Source organism: Hylobates moloch, unplaced genomic scaffold (assembly GCF_009828535.3).
Source record: "Hylobates moloch isolate HMO894 unplaced genomic scaffold, HMol_V3 SCAFFOLD_20, whole genome shotgun sequence".
Lineage (NCBI taxonomy): Eukaryota > Metazoa > Chordata > Mammalia > Primates > Hylobatidae > Hylobates > Hylobates moloch.
In genome coordinates this window covers 52,791,622-52,818,686 of record NW_026652295.1, presented here as the reverse complement: position 1 = coordinate 52,818,686, position 27,065 = coordinate 52,791,622, and the positions used below count along the sequence as shown (strand labels likewise).

The 27,065-nt window shown below is 37.3% G+C and overlaps 1 protein-coding gene across 2 annotated transcripts in view; it reads right to left on the bottom strand.

Moving 5' to 3' along the window:
* HCRTR2 (hypocretin receptor 2) overlaps positions 1-27,065 on the bottom strand; it is a 177,696-nt gene that overhangs the window by 93,374 nt on the left and 57,257 nt on the right. Inside the window, exon 2 of one of the 2 annotated variants that reach the window (XM_032140861.2) lies at positions 26,247-26,846. In XM_032140861.2, coding sequence (XP_031996752.1) covers positions 26,247-26,469 — 223 coding nt within the window. In that variant the 5' untranslated portion in view covers positions 26,470-26,846. Of the gene's footprint in view, positions 1-26,246; positions 26,847-27,065 lie in introns of those variants that run through there. The other variant, XM_032140859.2, reaches the window with a different exon arrangement.

Below are 27,065 nucleotides of genomic sequence, written 5' to 3'. Positions count from 1 at the left end.
AGAAATAGGAACACTTTTACACTGTTGGTGGGACTGTAAACTAGTTCAACCATTGTGGAAGTCAGTGTGGCGATTCCTCAGGGATCTAGAACTAGAAATACGATTTGTCCCAGCCATCCCATTACTGGGTATATACCCAAAAAATTATAAGTCATGATGTTATAAAGACACATGCAGACGTATGTTTATTGTGGCACTATTCACAATAGCAAAGACTTGGAACCAACCCAAATGTCCAGCAACGATAGACTGGATTAAGAAAATGTGGCACATATACACCATGGAATACTATGCAGCCATAAATAATGATGAGTTCATGTCCTTTGTAGGGACATGGATGAAACTGGAAATAATCATTCTCAGCAAACTATCACAAGGACAAAAAACCAATCACTGCATGTTCTCACTCATAGGTAGGAATTGAACAATGAGAACACTTGGACACAGGAAGGGGAACATCACACTCCGGGGACTGTTGTGGGGGTGGGGGGAGGGGGGAGGGATAGTATTAGGAGATATACCTAATGCTAAGTGACGAGTTAATGGGTGCAGCACACCAACATGGCGCATGTATACATATGTAACAAACCTGCACATTGTGCACATGTACCCTAAAACTTAAAGTATAATAATAATAAAATAAAAAAAAGATTTCTAGATTCCGCTATAAATTCTTTTAAAGTTTTAATGATACATATTTTAATCTTGTTATTACAACCGGGTGGGCCTGACAGGTGGAGAAATCTGATGGATGGCAATATTTACTTGGGCAGTAAGTGGCAAAGCTTGGTCTACACAGCACCAAATACCAACCTTTAATCACCATGCTCTGCTCATTTACATTCATTGTAGAAGATGTGGATTTCTTTAATATATTCATTCAGGTAGTGAGCAAATTGATAGTATGCAGTGAATAAACCTGTGATGTATTTAGAATTTTGCCTGACTGATTAAATCCTTCCCTTTTATATTTTTCATTTCATTCATGCAAACAAGGGATAAACCTAGAATTTTAATATAATATTTTCCCATACTGTCAATTATGATGAAGGCTTTTTTGCCAGCTTTAAATTATCCCCTAAAAACAACTTCTTGTTAATATTTTTTTCAAAATAAAACAAATGTAATTATTTTGAAGTACACATAAGAGATGTTGAACACATTTAGAGATAAATGCATAAGTGCATTTTGTTTTCACATTCCCACTGCTATTTTTGTAATGCATAGAATGTATTACTAGCAAAATTAGTTCAATACATTAATTTCAATATGTGTACTATAAGTGGGTACATTAGGAGAAGAAAGGAGATAACTTTACAGTCTGACATAATTCATATTAATGAATTAGAAAGAAAACCGTCATGAGTCAGCTGTTTTCTAGCAAGCATCTACATTGCCTGAGACAGAAGACCACCATTTACATTCCTAAAAGAATTCAATCCTCCCCTTTGTAAATATCTTTTAAGTACTCTCCAAATTTTCAAAGACAAAATGTGAACTATTCCCAACTTTATGACATGCTGCAATTAAAAAAAAAAAAAAAACTGGTTGAAACCACAAAATTAGAAATTAGAAAGTTGGGCTAGATGATCATAAAGGAAAATTCTTTCTCAACATTTGTGGTAGTCATGTGTGTTTTTGTCATTACAATATCCGTTTCTCATTCTCCCATTAACAGTAACCTAATTTTCCTTTCAGAGAACCCCCTTAACCAACTCTCCCACTCTTCATATTAGTGTACCCAGTTGTAGTAATCCCTTACCTGAGCAAAGCTAACTAGGTTTGATATAAACTAATCTTGGAATTTAGGCTTGAGCAACCAGGAAAACAGAATTACTATCTTCTGTTGTAATTGATCCTAGTGTGTTACAGGCCTGAGGCCATTTCATCTTGCCACAGGAAACCTAACAATGAATCCAACAGGGAGGAGGAAGCGATTGAAGTGAGTGACAGATTGGATCCTGATGGCAGTATGGGGACTAGGGAATCCAGGTATTTGTGAAACTCAGTCCTGAATTATTCTGTTCCTTGAGCCAATAACTCTCCTACTTCTCCCCTGCGCACAAATTTTTATTTTTTTCCTGGTTAAGCTACTTTTCAGTGTTTTATCACTTGCAGCAGGACAAACTCTGGATAATACAATAATTCAAAGACCCTGATTCCACACAACTATTTTCTGATTCATTATCCAAAATTAGTAAAGAAAGCTGGATGAGAGTGAAGCAAAGAAATGACACCCAGAACACTAGTGGGTGCTAGTATGCCCAAGTCATGATCCAGATTTAAATTTAGTGTTTGGATTAGAGGTAGGTTTAAGGTTAGGGTTGAGTTTAGGTGCAGGATTTTGTGTAGGGTGAGGGTTAAAAGTAGCCTGAAGGTTAGCATTAGGGTTACAGTTTGAGATAGTGTTGGGGTTAATTTTAGAGCTAGGGTAAGAGTCAAAGTTGGGGTTAGGTTTAGAGCTAGATGTATGATTAGTGACACGTTTGGGGTTAATGTTAGGGTTAGGGTTGGAGATAAAGATAGGTTTGGAGTTAGTTTGAGACTTAATGATTAGCATTAAATATTGGGATTTGGGTAGTGTCAGTGATGGGGTAGAGATGCAGATTGGGGTTTGTTTTAGCATTAGTGTTACTGATAGGATTGGGGTTATGGTTACATTAGTGCTACATGTAGTTTTGTGAAGGTTAAGGTTTGAGGTACATTTTGAGTTATGTTTAAGTTTAGATTTACTTTTGGGATTGGGTGGAATTGAGATAGGATTGAGTTTCTTGTTAGAATTAGAGGGACCTTTGTAGTGAGTCATCAGGTTAGGTTTACAATTAGAGTTACAGTTAGGTTTACAATTAGAGCTACAGCTAAAGTTACAGCTAGTGTAGGTTAAGAGAAAGGGTCGGCTGGGCACAGTGGCTCACACCTGTAATCCCAGCACTTTGGGAGGCCAAGGCAGGCAGATCACAAGGTCAGGAGATTGAGGACATCCTTGCTAACACGGTGAAACCCCATCTCTGCTAAAAATACAAAAAATTAGCCAGGCATGGTGGTGGGCACCTGTAGTCCCAGCTACTTGGGAGGCTGAGGCAGGAGAATGGCATGAACCCAAGAGGCAGAGCTTGCAGTGATCTCAGATCACGCCACTGCACTTCAACCTGGGCAACAGAGTGAGACTCCATCTCAAAAAAAAGAGAAAGGGTCAAGTTTAGTTTTAGGATTATGGTAAGTGGCAGTCTGGGGTTTGGGTTATAATTAGATGTAGAGTTAGGTCTGAGGTTAGTTTAGGTTTTGGGTTAGAGGTCGTGTTAGACATAGGTTTGATGATAATTTTCGGGTTAGGATTACAGATAGAATTGGGGTTAGTGTAAAGGTTGAATTTCAAGATAAAGTTTGTTTAGTTTTTGACTTTGAGTTAGAGTTATATTTGGGCCTATGTTTAGAGTCAGAGTCAGGGTGGGAAATAGAATTGGAATTTGTGTTCTGATGAGGGTTTCAGATGGATTTGGGATAAAAGGCTCGGGGTGGGTTGGTGTTTAGATTACAATTGGAATCAGAGTTAGATTTGAGGTTATGGTTAGGATTAGAGTTAGAAGTAGGTTTGTGGTTAATGTTAGGTTAGAGATAGGATTAGAGTTAGGTTTGGGGTTAACATTTGGGTATAGAGATAAAATTGTTAGTTAATTCTTAGTTTTAGGCTTATGTTTAGAGTTAAATTTAGTTTTACAGTTGGTTTTAGGGTAAAAGGGGCAGATGGGAGTAAAATCAGAATTAGTTTTAGTTTTGAAGTATAGAGGTAGGGTTGTTAATAGTAGGGTGCAGTTAGGGCTGTAGATAAGATTGGGTTTAGTGTTAGTGTTAGATTTTTATCAGGCTTGCAGCTAAATTTGAGATTACTGAGGGAGCAACATACTCCTTGCCTCATTCAGTCAAGGCTTCCAACCATGCTACAGTGCATACATCATCCTCACTCTAATCTCTACATATATTTAGAGAAGAACAGTCTGTCAGAAGTGTAAACTATGTCAAAGAGGAGAGGTAGTCAGAGTTTCTTGTTTTCCTTCTTTCTCTTTATTCTCTTTTAACCTCATTTTCTCTCTTTTTCTTCCTTCTCACCACCTGAATAATATAGGTTGGTTCTTATTTTAATCAGTACTTTGAAGCACAGCCATTCAAATCTGATAAATGTAAACAAAATAAAGCTCAGGTAACTGGGAAGGAGTAGAGAAAGCCTGAGTGACTAGGTCTAAAACTAATGTCATGGTTCTCTGCATCTCTTTGTGTCTCTGAAAGCTGGTCTTGTATGCTCCTACCATAGATGATTTGTTTTTAACGTGGCAAAGGGAAAGATCTTAGGCACCTCTAGGTTTAATCATCCCAAGTGGCTAAAGGTTAGGTGGGGAAAAGTTCATTTATCTCCCACAGGTGATATGTAAAACCCAACACACAAGCTCTGATACTTCCTTGTGCATCAAATTATAATTCATTTGCTGCTGTGGTTGGGGGATGGGAGAAGATCAGGCATTTTTGCCGCTGGTCCCAGCTGCTGGGGTACTGTGATTGACAACTCCCCCACTCCACCATATGCATGAAATGGCAAAAGGATAGTTTCCTAAAGAAAGATGTAGTGCTGTTAGAAGAAGGGGGAATGTGAAGAAACAGGAGTGTAGTTGTTGGGAAGACAGAAGCAACAATGATCGACAAGTATTAATTAGCAATCCCTATGCTATAGTAAAATTTTAAATTACTGATATTTTATTTTATTTTAAAAATAATTTATTTTAATTATTATGAATACTGTTTGTTGTTGTTGTTGTTGTTGTTGTTTTATTGAGACAGAGTCTCGCTCTGTCGGCCAGGCTGGAGTGCACTGGTGCGATCTCAGCTCACTGCAACCTCTGCCTCCTGGGTTCACTCCATTCTCCCGCCTCAGCCTCCCAAGTAGCAGGGACTACAGGCGCCCGCCACCACACCCGGCTAATTTTTTGTATTTTTAGTAGAGATGGGGTTTCACCATTTACAGGATGGTCTCGATCTCCTGACCTTGTGATCCGCCCACCTCGGCCTCCCAAAGTGCTGGGATTACAGGCGTGAGTCACCACGCCCGGCCATGAATACTGCTTTTATATAAGCATACAATGTGTAAAGATCAAATCAGGGTAATTGGGATATCCATTTCCTCAAGAATTTATCATTTCTTTGTGTTAGCAACATTCCAATTCTACTCTTTGAGTTATTTTGAAATATACAATGAATTATTGTTAACTATAGTCACTCTGCTGTGCAGCCAAAAACTGGATCAATTCCTGACATTTTAGATATGGTTAAGATGTTCAGGATTGTATTCCTCCTTATTTTCTTTCTATGCCTGCTTCAGTCACCTTCTCTCTGATTTTAATTTAAGCTATTTTTAGTTTTATCTTCAGTGATTACCTAGAACAACTTGATCACTTTCCTCATGGTATCTTTACCTAAATACATTTTAAAACTTTGTCAGTCCTCAAGTTTTTTTGATATGTTTTTTTCTTTCAGTTTATTATTTTCTTGGGATTTCCCTTTCTGAGGTGTTTCCTATTGTGATATATCTGTCTTTTAAGAAAGTCGCTATCTTACTGATTTTTCATTTTATCTTCATTCACTCTTATTATACTATATGGTTACTGTGTTTCCTCTTCATTCACTCTTTTCTCTTCCTGCCTTTAATTCTGAAAGTAAATAATCTGATAATTATCATTTTCCTGGTAAGTTTGGTGATCATTTTACTGGAAAACCCAATGTCTAGAGGAACTAATGTGTCTCTATCTGTATTATTCGGTTTCTAAATATTTTATATGAGTCACTCCATGTTTGCTTTTTAATCTAATTTTGTCTTCTCATATGATTGTACTTTAATTTAAAGCCATAAAATTGTGTTGTTTTATAACAATCCAAGAGGCCAACATCTCTTTCATTAAAAAAAATTACCAGATTCAATGATAAAGCATTGTCATTAATGTCTCATTGTTTTGATCTCCCAGTGGTCATACTTCCAGCCTACTGAATGACAAACACACATAATTAAATACCAAACTCATAGAAACTGAATATTATGAAGCTGAAGAGAACACAACAGAACCCCCCAAAGTAAATCTCAAAATTTTTCCATAACTTTTTTCATCATGTTTATTAGAAAATCAGACTCATGTTAAGATTTGGAGTACCATAGTATTGATAGTGAAGTAGAAATCACATCTATAGTTAAAGATTAGTCAGCATCTCAGATATATTTTATTATTTGAAATTTGAAAACGAATATACACATTTAATTATACATAGAATAATTTTTAAAATTTCACTAATTATTTGCATTTCTAGATTATATGCCTGCTGTTTTTTAAACAGAATGGGTAATAATATAAAAGTATGTGTTTAAAAGGAACTCTACTTCTTTTACTATTGTTGTTTAAAGGGAAAGCATTATTATCATTTAAAGGGAAGTCACATACTTAGCAACACGAAATATTTTTTTCCTATTAGACTTTTAAATAGATGAACTTGTAAATAACTGATGTTTCTAATAATATATGCATCCTAAAGGTATTGTCAATAAAACTCAAGCCTGCAAGCTAGCTTGGAAACTCCCATTCTAAGGTTTTTAAGATTCTACTTCTCATTCCTAATAAAGTTAATAATACAAATGTAGGACACAATGCTTATTTTTGTTTTTTCTTTTTTCTTTTTTTACCTCAACTATCTATGATTATGGGAAAGAACGGGAATTCAGACAAATGAAACAAAACATTTTTAGGGCCCTATTTTTAAGTCTGTTAGAGGAAAAAAAAATCTTTATTCAGTGTTAAAGAGACAGACAACCTACTTGAGATTTTTCTCTCTTTTCTGTTTCATTGCTGACATGATAATAAGCTCAGAACCAATCATCAGGGAGAAGCAGAGGAGGAAAGGTCAGAGAAACCCATGGTATCAACATATCCATTAATGAAATTCACACTGTACTATCGTATTCTTACACTGATAAAATTAGTGATGCTAACATAGGTCATGAATGACCTATTTTATTAAATCAACTAAAAAGAAAGTAATAATAGAAAATTAAACTAATGTATTTAATGAGAAATGTGGAGACAGTATTTTGATCAAGTTTCATCGGTAAAACAGAAAAATGGGGTGAGGTGAAGACCATAGGAATGACCCCTAAACTTTGGTTTGCTAGAAGGTAAATAAATCCCAAGGTTTGCTACTTGGAATGAGAGGAAAAAAAAACAAAAGAAAAAAAACTCTCAAATCCAAAGTTTTGTTGTTGTCGTTGTTTCTTTGTCATTCTGTGGATAATAAAAACTGAAGGTAGCAAAGGTTTAGCTCCTTTATGCCCTGCCTCTGCAGCACTGTCTGCTTTTTCTTTTGCCCCTCCTGTCATTCACTTTCTTAATGCTCTGCCTCCTGAAGTTAAAGTTGTCTTCTCATCCATTAAGCAAATGTGATATATATGATTCTAGATCATAGTACTCTGTTTATATCTCTTTAATAGTAAACACTACACTGTGTTTTACTTTAATATATTGCATTTCTGGCCTTCCCATGATGCTGCCATGTCCTTGAGGTTAATGATAATATCTTTTCTATCTTTGCTTCTTCTAATGTCAGAAGAGTGCTTGCCAATTAATAGACTTTCAATATTTGTTTGATGAAGGAATGAAGGAGTGAATACATGAATGTTCTCTCACTATTTTTATTTAGTTTATACCTATTCAATAGTAGGACACCCCCAGATTAGATCTCAGCAGAACATCAAGTTCTAGACTGAAAGATGTTGACATATTCTCTCCGAAAATGGTTATTGCTGAGCTTCCAAAGGAGTCAGTCCCTGTGACCTTGCAGTCATTATCCAAAAGACCTCCAGTATATTTTCTTCATTTCTTAAATCTGAGCACAGATACTGTTTCCTCATACTCATGCTTAGTGCTAAATATAACATTTAGCAGAAAAATGGGCAACAACTACAGCATATATCCAGTTCTTATGTAGACTGAGTATGTAGATTAACATGATTCTTAGAGACTGCATGCAAAAGAGGAAGGCCATTCGATTTAGTGAAAAATGAGTTTGAAATGTTTTATCAATCAATACTTATCTTACTTATCAACGTTCTATGTAAATACAAAACAATAATTTGGGATCTAGATGCAGAAAAGTGTGTATGCACAGTGTTGAAGATAATGACTTTCTTTTTGTCACCCAGGCTGCAGTGCAGTGGTGGAATCACGGCTCACTGTAGCCTCGACTTCCTGGGCTCAGGTGATTTTCCCACCTCAGCCTCCCAAGTATCTGGGACCACAGGCGTGTAATCATTCCCAGCTAGTGTGTGTGTGTGTGTGTGTGTGTGTTTTAGAGAAAGGGTCTCACCATGTTGCCCAGGATGGTCTTGAACTCCTGAGCTCAAGCAATTTGTTCACCTCAGCTTCCCAAAGTACTGGGATTACAGATGTGAGCCACCATGTCCAGCCAATAATTACTTTCTTAGCAAAAGCCAAGACAGATCCTAATTTTTTTTTTGTTGGAATGAAAACAGAAGATTAAAATTTGAGTAGCTTGAACTGAATGTAAAAGAGATGCAAGTTATCTATTGCTAATGCCTCTGATATTTCCTTAAAGTTCATATGAGTATACACAGGATTTTATGTATATATATTTGCAATGAATAGAAAAAAATTTAGACTTACATATTTTATATTTTAAATCTGAATTATTGCAATTTAAAGTAAAAATGTCTCATCTCTAACCTACTATGGCAAATATATTTCAAATCTTAGAAATCTTGCACACAATGTTTTGGTAACACCTATTCTTTGAAGGTAGAATATTTGCAAACTCCAATATATTGAAGAAAAGATAGGTAACCATATGTCTGCAAGTGGATTAGATGGAGCTTGCTAAAGTCTTATGTTTTCTTCTCATTTCTATATAGAGGATTAAGGATATTTCTGTGAAAAAAAAATGCATTTCTAAAATCTTAGTGTAGACTAGTCCTTGGAGGAGATTTTTATTCATTGTCTTAATCCTTATTCTTCTGGTACTTCCATATCTTCACTATTATTGCTGGTTTTTTGTTTTTGTTTTTAGAGTGTCATATAATTCTGGTGTTTATTTTGTGACCAATAACTTCCGACATTTATGATTTAATATATCAGAGATACTAGATCTAAGTCAGCGCCAGTATTTCACAATGTTTTTGTATAGTGAAACACCTTTAAATTTATAACAACCCTTCAATTCTTTCCATGACATAATTGACTAATATTTACTATGTATAGCAATATGTGTATAGATTTTAACAGTTTAAAGGACACACGGTAAAAAGAAGTGACATTCATTTTAATCCTGAAAGACTGACTTTATATAGAAAATCATAAGCTAGAAAATATAGAACAATATTTTGCACTACTGATTCTATTATGCATTCTACTTAGTAGCCCAGACTTCTGATTTGTACTTTTTTGCAAAGTTGTATAAGTTTAAAAGTATATTGTTGGCTTAACATAATAATAAATTACACCAATGTACACACTAATAACTCTACTTTAAACTTAATATAACTAAAAATATAACTTCAAAGTTGTTACTAAGAAAACTTTTTGGGTTCCCACATCTTTGCTCCTTCCTTCATTGCCCCTAATTCCTCTTATTGGTCTTTTTGCTGTAATTTCTTGTTTTCTTGCCAAATTCCATTTCAAGGTAGGTGTTTTAATCTTCTCCCCTCTGATAGCTCTTCATTGGTACAATAGAATTTTTGTCAAATGGAAAACTACTTGGCTTGTCAATTGGCCTCCATCAAATATAACAGGAGGTTACTTTCCCCTGCTACATGAATTCTCATATTTGGTGAACTGAGGCTCTATTTAAAGTGTAGATCCCAGGGTCTTCACTCCCTGAAATTCTGACTTGATAAGTCAGGCATAAGTTCTGAAATCAGAATTTTTACCATGCACCCCTGTTTTTGTTTTCTGGATGTTTAAATGCATCGTTCAAAGTAATCCTTTTTAAGATTTTAAAAAATGTAACTGTGATGATTCACACAGGAGAAAACCAAGAGCAAAATGACCTGTAAAAAAGAATTTATATAATCACTTATTCACTATCCAGTCCCTTCTATAGTCTTTGATATATATAGGGAATGTATAAAAAGGTACAGACACAAAAGATAATATTGGTTACAAATATCGGATTTATTTCACCATACCTGTCTCCTTATCTGAACTCTTGCCTTCATGTTCTAATGGCCACCATACACTTACCTGTACTATATCAAATTTAGTATGCTCAAAACCAGACTTCTGTGTCTTCTCCTTCCCTGCTGCAAACATACTCCTCCTCCACGGCCCCTTATCTCAGTAAATGGCACCTCCATCAACCTACCTGGCATGAAAGTGTGGACTCCTCTCTTTCTCTTATACCCATAAGGCAATCCATCAGCAAATCCTGTTGGTTCTATTGTCAAAATATATACCAAATATCACTAGAGTATAAGTTCCCTACAAGAAGGAGCTTCGTCTATTTTGTTTGCTGCAATAGGCACACAATAAATATTTTTTGAACCAATGAACTTATTTATTGTGGCAAAAAGGTCTTGCCACATTAAGAGATTTACATTCCCTTGTATGCTTTTAATTATTCCAGAAGACATTTTCTAAAACATTTTCACATAAACTGTATCTATTGCTTGCATAGCCACACAGAAAAACAAATACCTGAGAGTAGTAAACTGATTGTGAATAGCATGTAGGGGAACAAGCCCTAATTTCTGCTGGACAACTGCACATGGGTACTCCTCTAGCAATTCAAACTCCACATACCTTTGTCCAATTCATCATGACCCTTCTACACGCTACAGTTGATATATATTATATATTTCCCATTTTAAGAAAAAAAAACGAATAAGACAAGCACTGTCTTTTTCTTTTTTTAATAATTTAATTTTATTTTAAGTTCTAGGATACATGCGCAAGACGTGCAGGTTTGTTACATAGGTAAACGTGTGCCATCGTAGTTTGCTACACCTGTCAACCCATCACCTAGGTATTAAGCCCCACATGCTTTAGCTATTTATCCTGATGCTCTCCCTCCCATAGTCCCCACAACAGGCCCCAGTGTGTGATGCCCCACTCCCTGTGTCCATGTGTTCTCATTGTTCAGCTCTGCTTATAGGTGAGAACATGCAGTGTTCAGTTTTACGTTCCCATGTTAGTTTGCTGAGGATAGCCACTGTACTGGCTTTGGCAGAAAATTTCTATTAATCAGCAGGTTCTTTTTTTTTTTTTTGAAACGGAGTCTTGCTCTGTCGCCCAGGCTGGAGTGCAGTGGCGTGATCTCGGCTCACTGCAAGCTCCGCCTCCCAGGTTCACGCCATTCTCCTGCCTCAGTCTCTCAGAGTAGCTGGGATTACAGGCGCCCGCCACCACGACCGGCTATTTTTTTGTATTTTTAGTAGAGATGGGGTTTCACCGTGGTCTCGATCTCCTGACCTCGTGATCCGCCCGCCTCGGCCTCCCAAAGTGCTGGGATTACAAGCGTGAGCCACCGCGCCTGGAGGTTCTTTTCTGTTCCTATCAATTTCTCACATTTGATGAGTTGCCAGCTTCCATCTTCAGACTGCCTCTCATATTTGTTTCATTTTTTTTCATATTCTATCCCATTGTCTTGACTTTATTCTCACAACAACTGCCCTGAAGCGTCTCAACAGGCTTCTAACTGGTTTCCCAGTGTCTCTCACAACTTTAATCCATTCTTACCATTGTGCCAAATTAATCTCCCTTTAGGAAACTCTGATATAACACAACAGTCATTTTAAAATCACTCCAGAGATTGCAAAACATGTTTAATTCAATCCACCATAATACACTACAGACAAGACTGGGCCAGATATCCACAAAATAAAGAAGGCCACAAAAACAATTGAAAGCAGTAGAGGAGATTAAGACCTTATTACTCAAAATTACCCAGAAATGTGTTTAAAAACCTGTGTATTATTGGAATTCCCGAATGATTTTTGGAATGGTTTATAAATAATTATTTTTGTGTCTTCAAGCTATCATGCATTTAATGTTACTACTTCACCAATGCAGGTGGAATTTTTCATTCTTTGGAACTTTTCAAAATCGTATTCACATGTCAACAATAACTCAAAATGCTACCTCCTCAGCGAAGGTATTTCTTTCCCCATGTCAAACTCAACTCTTATATTTCAATGTTCTGAGACTTAGCATATGCCTCTTCAGTAATCCTCATACTAAAGTTTATTGTTTACATGTTAGTCTCCCCCACAAGATTAGAAATTCCTTGTAGGTAAGAACCATGCCTCATTCACTTCTGTATTTCCTCCACAGAATGTAATAGAACAGATTACACATTGTGGGTGTTCAATAAATATTTGCTGAATGAAATAAGAAAAGGAAATAGCTCCAAATTAGATAAGCCCTAGAAAGTCAGCGTGTTGGTTCAGGATGCTTTATTTTTCTGTGTACCTTTTGCTGCTACAGTTGGATTTAGCCCACTGGTGCTTTATGATGCTTTTGCCTCCATTTGGATAAAAAAGATATGTTTGCATGACTTCAAATCAACAATCTGCAGATATTTCTATTATTGCTGATGCTAACTCAGCATTCAGAGCCGTCTTCTGAACTCCTGTTTACAAAGAGATAAAATCTGTGTCTGGCTTGACTCTTGCTCTTATATTCCTCGCTCCTCTTTCCCTTTAGTAACTGTGATCAGGTATCTACGAGGAATTATAGATCACTGAGGCATCGGTGATTAGTTATGGAACCCAAGTCTGTTTTGGTTAAGTTTACCAGAAAATGTGTATGACACTGTGTTTTGTTTAAATCCCACAGGTCATATTTTTTCAATTTGCTATGCAGACTGGCATAGCTGTACTGTCAAAGGAGGAATGGAAGTGGGGAACACAAGACTGCATTTATGGCTGGGCGTGGTGGCTCATGCCTGTAATCCCAGCACTTTGGGAGGCTGAGGTGGGTGGATCATGAGGTCAGGAGATTGAGAGCATCCTGGCTAGCACGGTGAAACCCTGTCTCTACTAAAAATACAAGAAAAAAAAAAATTAGCCGGGCGTGGTGGCGGGCGCCTGTAGTCCCAGCTACTTGGGAGGCTGAGGCAGGAGAATGGCGTGAACCCGGGAGGCGCAGCTTGCACTGAGCCGAGGTTGCGCCACTGCACTCCAGCCTGGGAGACAGAGCATTCACTCACAACTCAGGAATGGAAAGGCCAGTTGATAATATGTAAAGGTATTCAGACAACTAACACAATAGCAGCTCTCTAATACTGAATGTCGCTACCTGTAAAAAAAAAAAAAAAAAAAAAGATCAAATAATAGCCCTATCACACTAGTTGTTGTAGAATTAACGAAAATAGGCAAGACAAACCCTTTTATTGAAGAGTTATGTAATAAGGGAAATGTAACAAAATGTAACAACTCCAAAAAGTCTATTCTGTAAATTTTATTCATTACTGATTTTCAATAATAATACATATTAATAAATTTCGTTCAATTGTTCTAGGGTCTGCTAGAATTACCAATATCTGCTTTCTTTTCTTTTTGTTTTCTTTTCTTTCTTTCTTTCTTTTTTTTTTTTTTTTTGAGATGGAGTCTCACTCTGTCACCAGGCCAGAGTGCAGTGGCTTCATCTTGGCTCACTGCAACCTCCGTCTCCCGGCTTCAAGTGATTCTCCTGCCTCAGCTTCCCGAGTAGCTGGGACTACAGGCGCATGCCACCAAGCCCAGCTAATTTTTTGTTTGTTTGTTTTTTAGTAGAGACAGGGTTTCATCATGTTGGCCAGCATGGTTTCGATCTCTTGACCTCCTGATCCACCCGCCTCGGCATCCCAAAGCGCTGGGATTACAGGCATGAGCCACCAGGCCTGGCCCCAATATCTTCTTTCTCTGGGTGAGGTTACACTTTGATTTTTTTTTTTTAAATTTATAATGATGAACAGTTTAGGAGTTTGAAAGCAGACTTAGATGGGATTAGTGTTTCTCTTATTCTCTATTAAATAAAGTGTCTAGAACTATGCATCTACTATGAACATTGGTTTTGTGCACCACCTGAAAGTGTTATTATTTTTTCCATTGTTTGCACAGTCCAGAACCCTAGAATTGGCACAAGTCACTGGCAATGGAAAAGAATGACAGAGGATTCCTAAAGCTTAGGCTTTATGGCATGCCTGAAACATCCCAAGGCTCAGGTGAGGATATGTCTGTCCCTTTTTATTACAGAAAGTACAGAGTCATAGTAACATTCTGTCACAGCTGTTTCACCTCATTTGGGACACAGATCATTAAGTATTTGCTCAGACTTTTATCAAAACAACCAAGAATTATTTTGAAACAAAAAGAGTTTAAGTAGGAGTTTTGCACATTACACGTTCTTCTCAGTTGTCGCAGAAATATAGCATATCGTTTAAAGAAATCTTGGTATATCTTACTTGAGAAAACAAAAGAACAAAAAGCTACCAAATTTGTAAATTTCATTTTGCTTTTCTTGAGAAGAGCAATATAATTACATAGTATAAATCACTTGGTAATGTCAAGGAGGTCTCGGTGCTGGGGAAAGATTTTCAAATGGTCTTTCATAATCATTACTAGAATAACTACAAAATAGTTGATGTATAAGTTACTTAAGATATAAAACAAAATAATCACAAAAGCAATTCAAATTATTGAAGTTTTAAATATTTATATAGAAGAAATTTAAAGCCAGCAATGCTTAATTTAAAAAATGTATTTATATCTAAAAAATTCCTCCTGCTGGAAGTCTTACACTTTAATTCATTTGCTAACTAAAAATTCTGTATTCCTAAACCTGTTCTCGGCACTGAGGATACATCGGCAAACAGGAAAAATAATGAAACTATTCTCATGCAGCTTACATTTTACTTAAGGGAGACAACAGAAAAATGAACAATAAATTAACAATTCAATTTCAAATAGTAATCAATTCTATGACAAAACTAAAATGGGATGCTATCACACACAGCACATGAGGGAGCAGTGATTCAAAGCTGGCATTCTAAGAGAACTTCCATGAAAGTGTGGTGTGACCTGAGCAGAAGGCAGTCATAGGAGGATCAGAAATTGAAAACTCTGGAGCAGGCATATATGGTTTAGGGAAACATTGTATTCTGTTTACAGAAATATTGTCAAGGAATATTGTCTGCTCAAGGAAAAGAAATCACGCTATAGTGATCAATCATACAAGGGATGTGACTTCTTGTGTGGCTGTTAATTCAAGGACTTATTCATCTTTAGTGTATTTATCATTTTTACTTCTGTAAATGTTATAGTTCATTTACTCAGGGGATAGTTGAAAATATGTCTTGAATTTGGGAAACTCAAGGCCTTATGTCCAGTTTTTAGCATTTTTAATGTTTGGAAGATACTTTCTTAATCCTGCATGAAAAATTAGGGTGTATTAATCATATTATTCATATCATCCAATCCCCAAACTGTGTGTGTATGCATGTGTGAGGTATGCACATGTTTTTATTTGTTTTTAAGTTCTTAAATTTTTATTTTCCCCCTTTTCTCTAAGATGATTTGGCTTCTTGTCAGTGAAAAGTTATAAAGTTCATTATGCCTGGGGGAAAAAAATAACACATATGTCTATAAACTAGGGTAATCTTACTGATTTTCAGGAATCTGTGAGTCACCATCACCATCTCTAATGATTTCAAAGAACCAGGTCTCTCTAGGTTTTCCTGTGTCCAAAGTATAAATCAAGCCCAAACACATAAATGTCTCAATAATTATGAAGTTATTTTCCTGAACCAGCTGGTAAGATTTGTTAATATATTTTTATCTTCAGTCTATATAAAATTGGGAAACTTTTGTATAAAGTATTATAATTGAGGACGCTAAGTTTTTATCTATTTTTAATAATAGAAAGTTGATTCAGTTTAATATAATAACAAAATGGTTTCTTAAGCATTTAATCACACCTCCATACCCCTGCCCAGAAAGATCAGCACAAGCTTCACATTTTATGAAAGACGAATTGCCTTCAAAATAGTATTTATGAGCAATATGGTTCTCTACCAAAGTGGTTGACTCATCAAATTCATTCCGAATTGATGAATTAAATTATTAAAGCTGGTGGCTTTCTGACCCCATTTCTAGCAATGTAGTGATAAAATCAAGGCCTCACGTGGTTACAAACCATGTGCCTTATAAATTCATTTTAGAGTCACTGAGTAGGAATAAAAGCTAAGAATCTATAAAAGGATATTACAATTTTTAATCATTGTTGTATTTCCATTGTGAACTAGGAACAGCAAATAAAAGCTTCTAAACTATCCACAGATTTAGAAATTGTGAAGTGTGTTACCATGCCAACCTGTAGGGAAATGGTCATGGAAATTCCCTAAGGGCTCACTTGGGGTCAATGTAGCATCTTCATTGATTATTTGAATGAAATACATGTCATTTAAAATAAATTTTCAAGTGAGAATGTTTAGAAAGTTGTAGAAAATTTAGAAAGAAGTGGGGACTTAGTTAGAAAATGTGAAAATTGTTTATTAGATCTCAAATTTTTAATATTTTGAGTTTCAGTGTGAGGCCAAAATGTGATGTAAAAGCTAAAATGAGAGATGGCTAGGAGTACAATGATGCATTGAAACCTCAATCACTAACTAATCATAAAAATGATTTTAGTAAAAAACCATGTAGAATATTGGAAAATACTAATAGAGCTATGGCATGCAAGATTCCTACATATATGTTCCAGGAAAGATATAATTAAAACATCATAAAGAAAACTTGGGGCTGGGCGCAGTGGCTCACTCCTGTAATCCTAGCCCTTTGGGAGGCCAAGGTGGGCAGATTGTCTGCGCTCAGGAGTTCAAGATCAGCCTGAGCAACACGGGGAAATCCCATCTCTACCAAGAATTCAAAAAATTAGCTGCGCGTGATGGTGCATGTCTGAAGTCCCAGCTACTGGGGAGGCTGAGGCAGGAGAATCACTGGGACCTGGAAGGTGGAGGTTGCAGTGAGCTGAAATGGCGCCACTGCACTCCAGCCTGGGCGACAGAGTGAGACTTTGTCTCAAAAAAAAAAAGTAAAAAGAAAAGGAGAAATTGCTTCTCAAATGTAAATATTCAGCAAAACAAAAACAGCAACAGTTTTTCCAATATGTATTCTTTCTCTTCTTTCCTTGTTTTTCCTTAATTTTCTCACTTTATGTTTTTCTTTCTTTGTTTTGTATGCAGCACGTAGAAAGCCTCCTGGAAGTAATTATCTGGAGAATTTGGATTATGTTCTTTATTGTTTGTTTGTTTTCATTAAAACAAGCTTATTGCCAAAACAGGATGCAAACCCCAGTGTGAAAACCTTCACTAGTCTTTCCCCTTTTGTATTTATTCTCTGCATTTTCCTCAAAATGCTCTCATGGAAAATGCAAACCAATGATGGTACGCTAATTTAAAATCTTTTAACAGCTCCCCCTAAACAACAGAGTCAAAGCCTAGATCTTAAGAATCGTACGCAAGGTCTTTTATGGCCAATCCTTATCTACTGCTTCAGCCTCATTTCCAGACTCTCCTCATATGCACTTACATTGGACTTACCCATTGCCTAACACTTTCTTCATAGCTCATTCTATTTCACGCCTCTTTGATTTTGCTTATGTTGTTTCCTCTGCTTAGAACATCCCTACCCAATTTTCTTCACCTGGGTAACTTGAATTCATCTATTAAAACTCAGTTTAGGTGTCGTCTCCTCCTGTATCTCTCTCTAATCCCCCAGCAGAGCTAACTGTCCTTCTCAAATACTTCCACTACATTCTGTGCAACCATCTGTCATAGTGGCACTTACCACGTTATTTTGAAAGTATGTGTTTATGTGTCTATCTTTCAAAAAGAGTGCAGGTTCCTTGGATTCTATTACCTTTGTACCCTCAATCCAGGCACAATAATTGGCACATAGTCTCTTAATATTACCAATTACCTCTATTGTCAGAGACCCAAATTGCACTGATATATCTATCAGCTTATCTTAGTGGTATGCCATTAAGTATTGAATTCTTCCAAATTCTCTTGTTCTGAGTCTATGCAAGTTAAAAATACTTTTAACTATTATATAGATTCTGTGACAAAGACATCACCATCTCCCAATTCCCTTTGTAGTTAGGTTGATACAATATGATTGATTTGGGCCAAATGAGTATGAGCATGACTGACAAGTGTTAATTTTTGGCAAAGGTGGTTAACAGCCAGTATACTTCTTCTAGTTCACAACTTTAGAGGCTGTGCGACAACTTATCCCGAAACTGAAGTCAAACAACAAAAATTTATTATGACACAGCTTCTGAGTGGTCAGGAATCTGCAAGAAGCTTAGCTGAATAGTTCTGACTCAGTGTCTGTTACTAAGCTGCAGTGAAGCTGGGGGTGGGTTGGGGTAGTGGCTGTTGTAGTCACCTCAAGACTCAACCTGGTCTGAAGGATTTGCTTCCAAGCTCACACATGAGGTTGTTAACAGGCCGTATTTCCTCTCTGGCTGCTGGCTGGAGATTTTAACTGCCACAAGGCAGCCTACTTCCTCCAGAAGAAGAGATCCAAGAGCTAGAAAGAAAGTGGGTACTTGAGCCAGAAGCTGTAAGCTCCTGTTATGTAATCTTGAAAGTGACATCGTTTCACTGCTGCTATAAGCTGTTGGTCACCCAGACCAATTCTGGCATAATATGGAAAGGGACTACACGATGGTATGACTATCAGGAAGTGGGGCCGGGGCCCGGGGGCGGTCATTGGAAGCCATATTGGAAACTGATTACCACAGAGTCCACCTTTTAGGGATAGTGCACAAAATGTGGAGGCTGCCTGAACCGTGACTCATTGGATGAAGCAGACTCTCCAACCCCCCTTAGAGGTTAAATGAGCAAGAAATACACTTTCGTGATACTAAGCCAATGAAAATTCAGGGTTTCTTTGCTACTATGGCATAGCCTAGCTATTCAGAACAATAACAGTCCACATGGATTTCTGTCTACTGAGAAAGACTATGATAACTGAAAGAACTCTGGGTATTTGAGGACTTGTAAGAATAAACTCTTACTGTAAATTAAAACATCGAAATTATTACCTTATGTTTAACAAGTTTATGAAGTTTGTTAATGTGAGTTTTTCCTCATAGTTTTGACACAATCACATATCAAAGACAGGATAGCTGAAGACCACTAAAAGGTAATTACATGCCTCATCCTGGCCTCTTGAAATAAAGGAAATTTGCAAACTTTTCCCAAGTCGACACACAACCACTTGGTTTTTCTGTGTGCCCATGCTTTTCTTCCATGGTGATTTTAAATCACTTCAAACTCTTGAGTTTTTTTCATTAAAAAAGACCTACCTCATAACGTTGTTGTGAAGAATAACTGAGACACAATATGGACAAATATCTTCTGAAGAGTAAAATACTATATAAATATTAAACATTGTTCTCATGTGTTTAATATTGAAGGCAAATTACTTGTAAAGGCCCAATAATAATAATCTCTAAACATTTTTTAGAAATAAAGATATAGTCATTTATTTTGAGCAATTTATTTTTTATGAAAGAACAGTTTTTCTGGCAAGAAATGTAATGTTATTTTAAATATCGATTTAATTCATTTACTTGGTTAAGAGATCACTTCTCATTGTGAACAAAGGTGAAATGAAAAAATTTTATCCTCAGAGTCAGCAATTCAAAAGACTGGTCATATGTGTCATGTGTTTCATCCAATAGCATCTCAAACTGTTTCAGAGTCAGTATCTAAAGGTCATTTCATGTCTGATGTAATAGGTAATGATTCTTTGTACACATAATACATTATTCTGCTCCAGGAACACCGTCCGGTGATATAGAAATTGACCCATTCAGGTTAGGCACAGTGGCTCATGCCTGTAATCCCAGCATTTTGGGAGGTTAAGGTGGGTAGATAACAAGGGCAGGAGTTCAAGACCAGCCTAGCCAAGATGGTGAAACCCATCTCTACTAAAAATACACACACACACACAAAAAATAGCTGGGCATGGTGGCATGTGCCTGTAATCCCAGCTACTGGGGAGGCTGAGGCAGGAAAATAGCTTGAAGCCAGGAGGTGGAGGCAGCAGTGAGATGAGATTGTGCTTCTGCACTCCAGTCTGGGTGACAGAGCAAGACTCCATCTCAAAAAAAAATTAAAAAAAAAAGTTGATCTATTTAATAAAATCAATAGTAACATAATTTGTTTAAATAAATACTAATTATTTATTTGACAATGCATGATAAAAAGGAAAATAAACAAATATCTTTAGATTATGTGAAGTGTTAAGTGTTTAGGCTCTCAGGCTCAAATTGTGTCTAAAAATAGCACTTTCAATAACAAAATAATCCTTGGCCACAATTATCTAACATTTTTTTTTCCAGTGAGTCACCCCTCTGAACAGGTAAAAGCATTTTTGGCAGCACCTATTTTACCTTGAAATTTTCTCTTGTAAAGTAACCCTAGCCCGACCTTGATTAGCTTATCAAATGAGCTCATCCTCAGAGCTGAAGAACTGTAGTCTATCAGAAAAATAGCATGGCAACATGCCCAAACAACTCTGTAAATTGTCTAGAGGGCACATCTAAGTATCTCTTCCTTCCTCTTTTTTCCTATGCATCTCCAGTCAGGGTTAGAAGCTACGGAAAGAGGCAGGATGAAGTAATGGAACAAGCATGGACCATGGAATTTGTTAAATCCATATTTGAAACCTAGTGCTGCTATTTACTCCCTGACTAAACTTTTGAGTAAGTTAACATTGCTCTTTGAATTCATTTTTCTTATTTATAAAACCTATTAATCTTCTCATTATAAGTTTGTTGTAAGGCATCAATAGAGTATATGTAATTGGAGCCTGACATATAGTACCTGGCATATAGTACCCAATAAATATTCAACAATTTCCTTTGCAGGGAGAAAAGGAACTGAAGACAAATACCGTCAGCTTCACCAAGCACATGTCATTGACTGAACCATACTTAATAAAGCCAGCATTCCTTAGGGTTTAGAAGATGTCAGAATGCTATAAGAAGAAACACGGAAGGATCTTCTTTCACTAGTTAAATAACATCAGCAGTGGATGTTTCCGAGCTGAGTGAGAATATGGAGACTTTGAGATGCTAACATAGCTGCAGTACATGAAAATTTTCAAATATAATCTAAAATACAAAATAAGGAAAATTAATATAAATCATATGATACAATTTAGTATGTAGGCACTACTAAAATCAAGACAGTTTTCTAAAAACTGGAGCATTGTGTTTATATTTGAGTTTTAGATTTGGTCTCTTGAAAATTGGTATTTTTAATTATCCCATTTCCCAAATATATTTTTTCGAATACAGAAATAACTTATTACATTTAAATTATCAGTTGCACATGATATTCTCATTATTGTCTGTCCATGATAAATGTTGCTGTTACCTACGAAATAGCCATCTTAAAAGTTATCATTGGGATCTTGTTTAAGTCAAAGATATAATTTATTTTACTAAGTAAGACTAAATAGTTATGATTTTAGCAAAAATGCAGAGCCATCAGATTAATTCTTATTCAGATAAGCATTTTTGCATTTTAAAACTAAAATGTACAATAGGTTTAAAGCTTAGTAGTTAATATTACCTTTTACAGTCACTGTTCATGATTCTATTGAGTCTTGGCCGAGATGAGTGATGTATTATTTCTATATCTAAAAAGGGTTTAGAAATAACCCCTTTTTGCTTCCTGTGTAGGAAAGAATGGGTTTACAAACACCCACAAAACTAAAATGGGCATTCGGAGAAGCAGAAAATAAATGTCTCCAGGCTTAAGAGTAACATGAACTTGCAATTCTGCCACTTACATATCTGACACAAGACTAACTCTGTAGGAAGCAAACCCATTACAAATATTTCCCCATTCCACACACCTAACTTGGGTAAACTGTTATTAGGTAAATTACTTAATGGATAATGTATTTTAACTATGAATACTTCACAATGTATTTTAACAATGTATGAGTTAAATCAACATATTACCAATGTGTGTGTGTTATTTAAAACATTAGTAGTGATAGACCTGCCTGTCGACAGCCTATTAACAACTCAAAAACTCTAAATGAATGGGACCCAGCACAGGCAAATTTAAGTTGAGAGAGAAAGCAAACTATTCCAATAGTTAGGAATGGCTTTCATTGAAAGGCAAGAAGGCAATGTTAAGTAATCAGTATGAAGGAGATGGGTGGGTGGAGCTAGTGTGGAAGAGGAGAGTAATGTGTGCCAACACCATGTTATTCACACCTTTTAGGAAAATGTGCAATTAAGGAAAAGGCTGGGGCAGAGGCCATAAAGAGCTACAGAGATACAGACTGGCCATGAAGGCAGAAGCTGGCTATACACCACATCACAAAAAGTTCAGTCATGAAAATTAAGGGATAAAAATTGACATTAATTAGTGTCTATGTGTCAAGAAAAATATGTATGTGCCTGTGTCCCTTTATATGTCTTTATAGAGGGTATATGTACATTATATCCTGATACTATTTCTTTAATGCAGGCATTATCAATCTTAATTTGTAATTATAAAAAAATTGACTTGGATAGCTCAATAACTTGCTAATGGCACACCAGAAGCAAGAAGCATAGCTAGACTGATGTTGACATTTATTACATATTTTTCCATTTTCCATATGGAGGCAACAACAGATATGATAGAAGCATACCAGGTGAAACATATGATATCTTTGAATGCAGATATGAGAAGCAGAAAATTGATCATTTTCCCCAGGTACTTAATGTTTAAGCTGACTAGAACACATTTCTCCTTACAATTGTCATTCAAGGAATCAGGAGTAAAGATTAACATCGGTCACATTTCTTTACATTTCCCCAGTGGCTCCCCTGATATACACACTAATTTTAAAAAATGATAATGCTCACAATACACCAATTGAATAAGCTGATACATCTACTTAGCTGTAGTAGAAGACATAGTTAGGAATAGGTTATAGGTGGCATTATTCTGAAGATACTGAAAAGATACTCCTTCCAAAAAGAACTTTACCCTATGCTCCTTCCCTAGAACTTGAAATTTCACAATAAACATACTTACAGCTTTTCATTGAATGTAAATACTCATAACATTCTATTTAAAACTTCACTCCCCCAGGAAACTGCTTTCCATCTTTGGAAAGAGTATATGAGAGTGGAGAGGTGGCATAATGATAGAGAGGGACTATGGGGAGAAGAAAAAGAGATGAAGACAATCAAGACATTGTCATGCTACTCATAGCATATCCTATTACATCACTTCACGAAAGGACATTGTGGGGAAGATGACTTCTAACTGAGGGCATTATATGTGTAATCCCAAAAAGGTTGAGATTTTCCAAGTAGTTATATGAAAGTACAAATGGTGACTGGACCTGAAGGCTCAGTGATTACATCTGCTGCCTACACTGTGGTATTTTACCTTCATACTTAATATTGCATCTTTATTTTGCATAAATCATGTGACATCCTGTCCTGCCACTCTATGTGTAAAATTACTTATACCAGAGGGGCAAAAAAGCAATTCTCAATCTAATTCATTTTGCAAATTTGACAGTGACATCAAAGAGCAGGGAGTTGTCTGTGAGTAACAACACTACTCGTTTGTTTAAATGTCAAACCTAAACCTCATCAACTTTCAGGCAGTATGTCAGAAAAGAATGCGTTTCAGTTCAACCAGAGAGGATTTCAGTGTTATTCAGTCCTGAGGAAAGTAGCTGTCAGTTTCTTTAAGGCAGAGTACTTTGAGTAAATCTTTCTTTCTTTTTAGGCTGAATGGAATTGGCCATTTCAGCACTTGGGGCTGTGGACAGTGCTATCTTCCTTGACGTTATGAAACAAGTAGCCTTACTGTAGAGGTGTTTCCTTCTTGAAACTAAAGCTCCCCAGGCTAGCAAACATGTATCCCTAAACTTTGCAATTAGGATATGGAGACTATTCACTACAAGGTCTGTGCAAGGTAAAAATGCAATAACAGCAAAGAAGAGCACATTTTACCACAAAGATTCAGCCTAAAATTAAAATAAGGAAGGCAATAGTTACTATTCATAGCTATTCATAAAAAAATTACTGCTTCTCTGGACAGGTTTTTGGTGAAGAGAATGACAGTGCCATTAATCCCTCATTGTACTTTATTGGCAGTGGACATTGATGCAGGGGAGAACAGGAACACATCCAATAAGCTTGCAGACAATCAGGAGCAGACAATCTATTCTCTATATGCTTTCTAGCTCTAGAGTGGAATAATAATAGAGAATTCTGGATCTGAGGTCAGAAAAAATGGAGCTGAATCTAAATTATGTCCCTTAATACGTCATTTTATTTCTCTAAGTCTTGTTTCTTCTTCTGGCTAATGTGGGTTATTCTGATGTTTAAGGGAGAGAATGTACATGAAGGGCTCTGGCACACAGTAGGTACTCAATATATGTTCAATTTTGATTAGTCACTTATCAATAAGTGTTGGCATAATGCAGTAAAATGTTGCTATGCTGGTAGCCATGTGTCTTAAGAGATGTAATCCTAAGGATGGGTAACAAGAAGAAGGAAAGCAAGATTGGGATTATTATCAACAGAATTATGCTTATAACAACAGTTCCAATCCTGTGTATTTCCACTTTTGTTTCATTTTGTTAGTATCCCAAAAAGATTTCCTTTATTTTTACTTTTAAATCAACCAAAGGAAAACAGTCTAAAAATAATATTTAAAAATCTACTAAAGTTCTCAGAGGTTTCTTGTCTCCTCAGATAACATTCTACCGACTCTCTGGAGAACTCCTCTCATTCACATACTATCATCTATTCTGCCTGCTGAGTTGGTGAGAGACTACTCGGGATGATTTCTACCCAGACCAACACACTTGGGAGAGAAGGTCAAAATCAGGCTAGTCTGAAAGCCTGATAATTTCCTTGTCAGTCCCTATTGCAGCTACAACTTCTTTGCTTTTGACTGAAAAGTCTTCCAGCCTATCTCACCTCACTCACTTTCTTCCCCTTTTATAAATGAAAATCAAGAGCAACTCCTAGCCTCCTCCATCTCCTGCCATTTTCAGCAGAGACTTCCTCCACACTGCCCTCTGCATGTGAAAAGTCTCCCAGCCTTCTACTCTTCATTCATCAAGGTACACTCTCCTTCCATTCACAATTTATTTCAAGTTATCCCTCCCTTCCAAAGCGTCTTTTCTGGAGGTATATTCACCAACTGCCCTAATACATTCCACCATCGCACTCACCATGTTGCCAACTCACCCCTTCCCCAACCCTCAGAAATTGTTTAGGGGGAGGGGGATGGGGGTCGAGGAAACCCATGTTTGCATACAGACCTAGACAGGGACAAATAGTCCAGCATTAAGCTTAGTCTCATCTTTGGGGAAAACAAAACAAAACAAAACAACAACAACAACAAACAGTTGATGTGAATAATTCCTGAGCCTGGCAACAAGTAGACTGAAAGAAATAAAAAACAATATTTGGCTGAACGGATGTATGAATGAATGGATGGATGGATGATTGAGATCTCTGTGGTACTTTTCTCCGATGCCCCTCCTTCTCCTTGCTCCAGGCATGGATGCTGTTTAATTCAGCTTCTATGAGTGAGTGCACTTCCCTGCTTTGCCTCCGTCTCCACTCCCTGCTGGTTCATTACCACCTCTTGAGTGGAGACTAAACCTCCTCGCCAAAGGGCAATACCAGCTAGCTCACAAATGCTTTGTGACTTCCAGAGCCACAGAGAGCTTGCTCCTTAGGGATGTAGCTTTGCATTCTGCAAGCTCTGCCTCGTCCCAACCCCCCTGAAACACCCAGCCACGTTACACAAAGGGATGACTGACTCCCCCCCCCCCCCCACACACACACACACTCAACAAAATCCACCTGGAGATCCCTGCCGCGGCCCCTCTCCCAGCGCTTGTAATCTAGGTGCTCGAAAAAGAAACGCGGTTTCCCCGTTATTCCTGCAACACAGGGAATAACCTTTCCAGGGCTCTGTCCTGGTTCGGAAAATCAGAAAACTTTTTATTATTATTATTATTATTATTTTATTAGAAAACCCCATCCGAGAGCAGCGACCTCTTTGTTTGCTTCCCAGGGGGAGGGAGGGGTCTCTTCAGAGCCTTCTCAGCCCGGGGAGGAGTGGGGGTGATAGCCCCTGGGAGGGCTGCCCGGGAGAACACTCACCCAGGACGTTCCCAATGAGAGCCACGACGAACACGATGATGTACCCGGCGATCAGGACCCACTCGTATTCTTTCGGGTGCAGGTATTCCCTCCACAGGTACCGCAGGAATTCCTCGTCGTCATAGTCGGTGGGGTTTAAAAAGGGCTCTTGAGTTTCATTCAGCTCCGAAGCAGATGACCAGTTGCGACAAGGGGGGGAGTCCTCCAATTTGGTGCCGGACATCACGGGCTCAAGTCCGGTTCCGCTCAATGCTGCAAGCTCCTCTCTGCCTGCCCCATGAGCACTGGTGGTTTGCGGTGGGAAAGGCTGCGCGGAGAGGCGACAAGGGGCTCCCTAGCAGAAAATGACGTGAAAAGTTACTGAGCCAATGCCTCCGGAGTCGTCTGCCGGGCAACTTCTGCGGCGGCTTTGCTGTCTTTACAGGCGATGTTGCACCGGGAAGAGAGGCAGATGAGGAACTAGGGACCCGGCACTGGAGGCTGCAGCAATCACGCCAGGAGGAGAAAGCTACGTCCGGCTCAGCTGAAGCTCAATTACTCCTCATTCCAGCACTCAGTCCGCAGCCCACAGCCTCCTCCCGCTCGGAGGGAGAGCTGAAGCTGAAGTAAAAAAAAAGAAAAGTAATGAAAACTAATTTAATCTGTGTTTTTGTTGGGGGGGCGGAGAGTTAAATCTCTCTCTTTTTCTACTTATTTTCTCTATTTTTACGTGCACTTGTCATAAACCATGCCCAGACATGCATCAGTCTGTGGATATGACAAAAATGTCAACATACAGTTAATACAGAGCATGTTGATACATTTGTCTTTGTAAAGCAA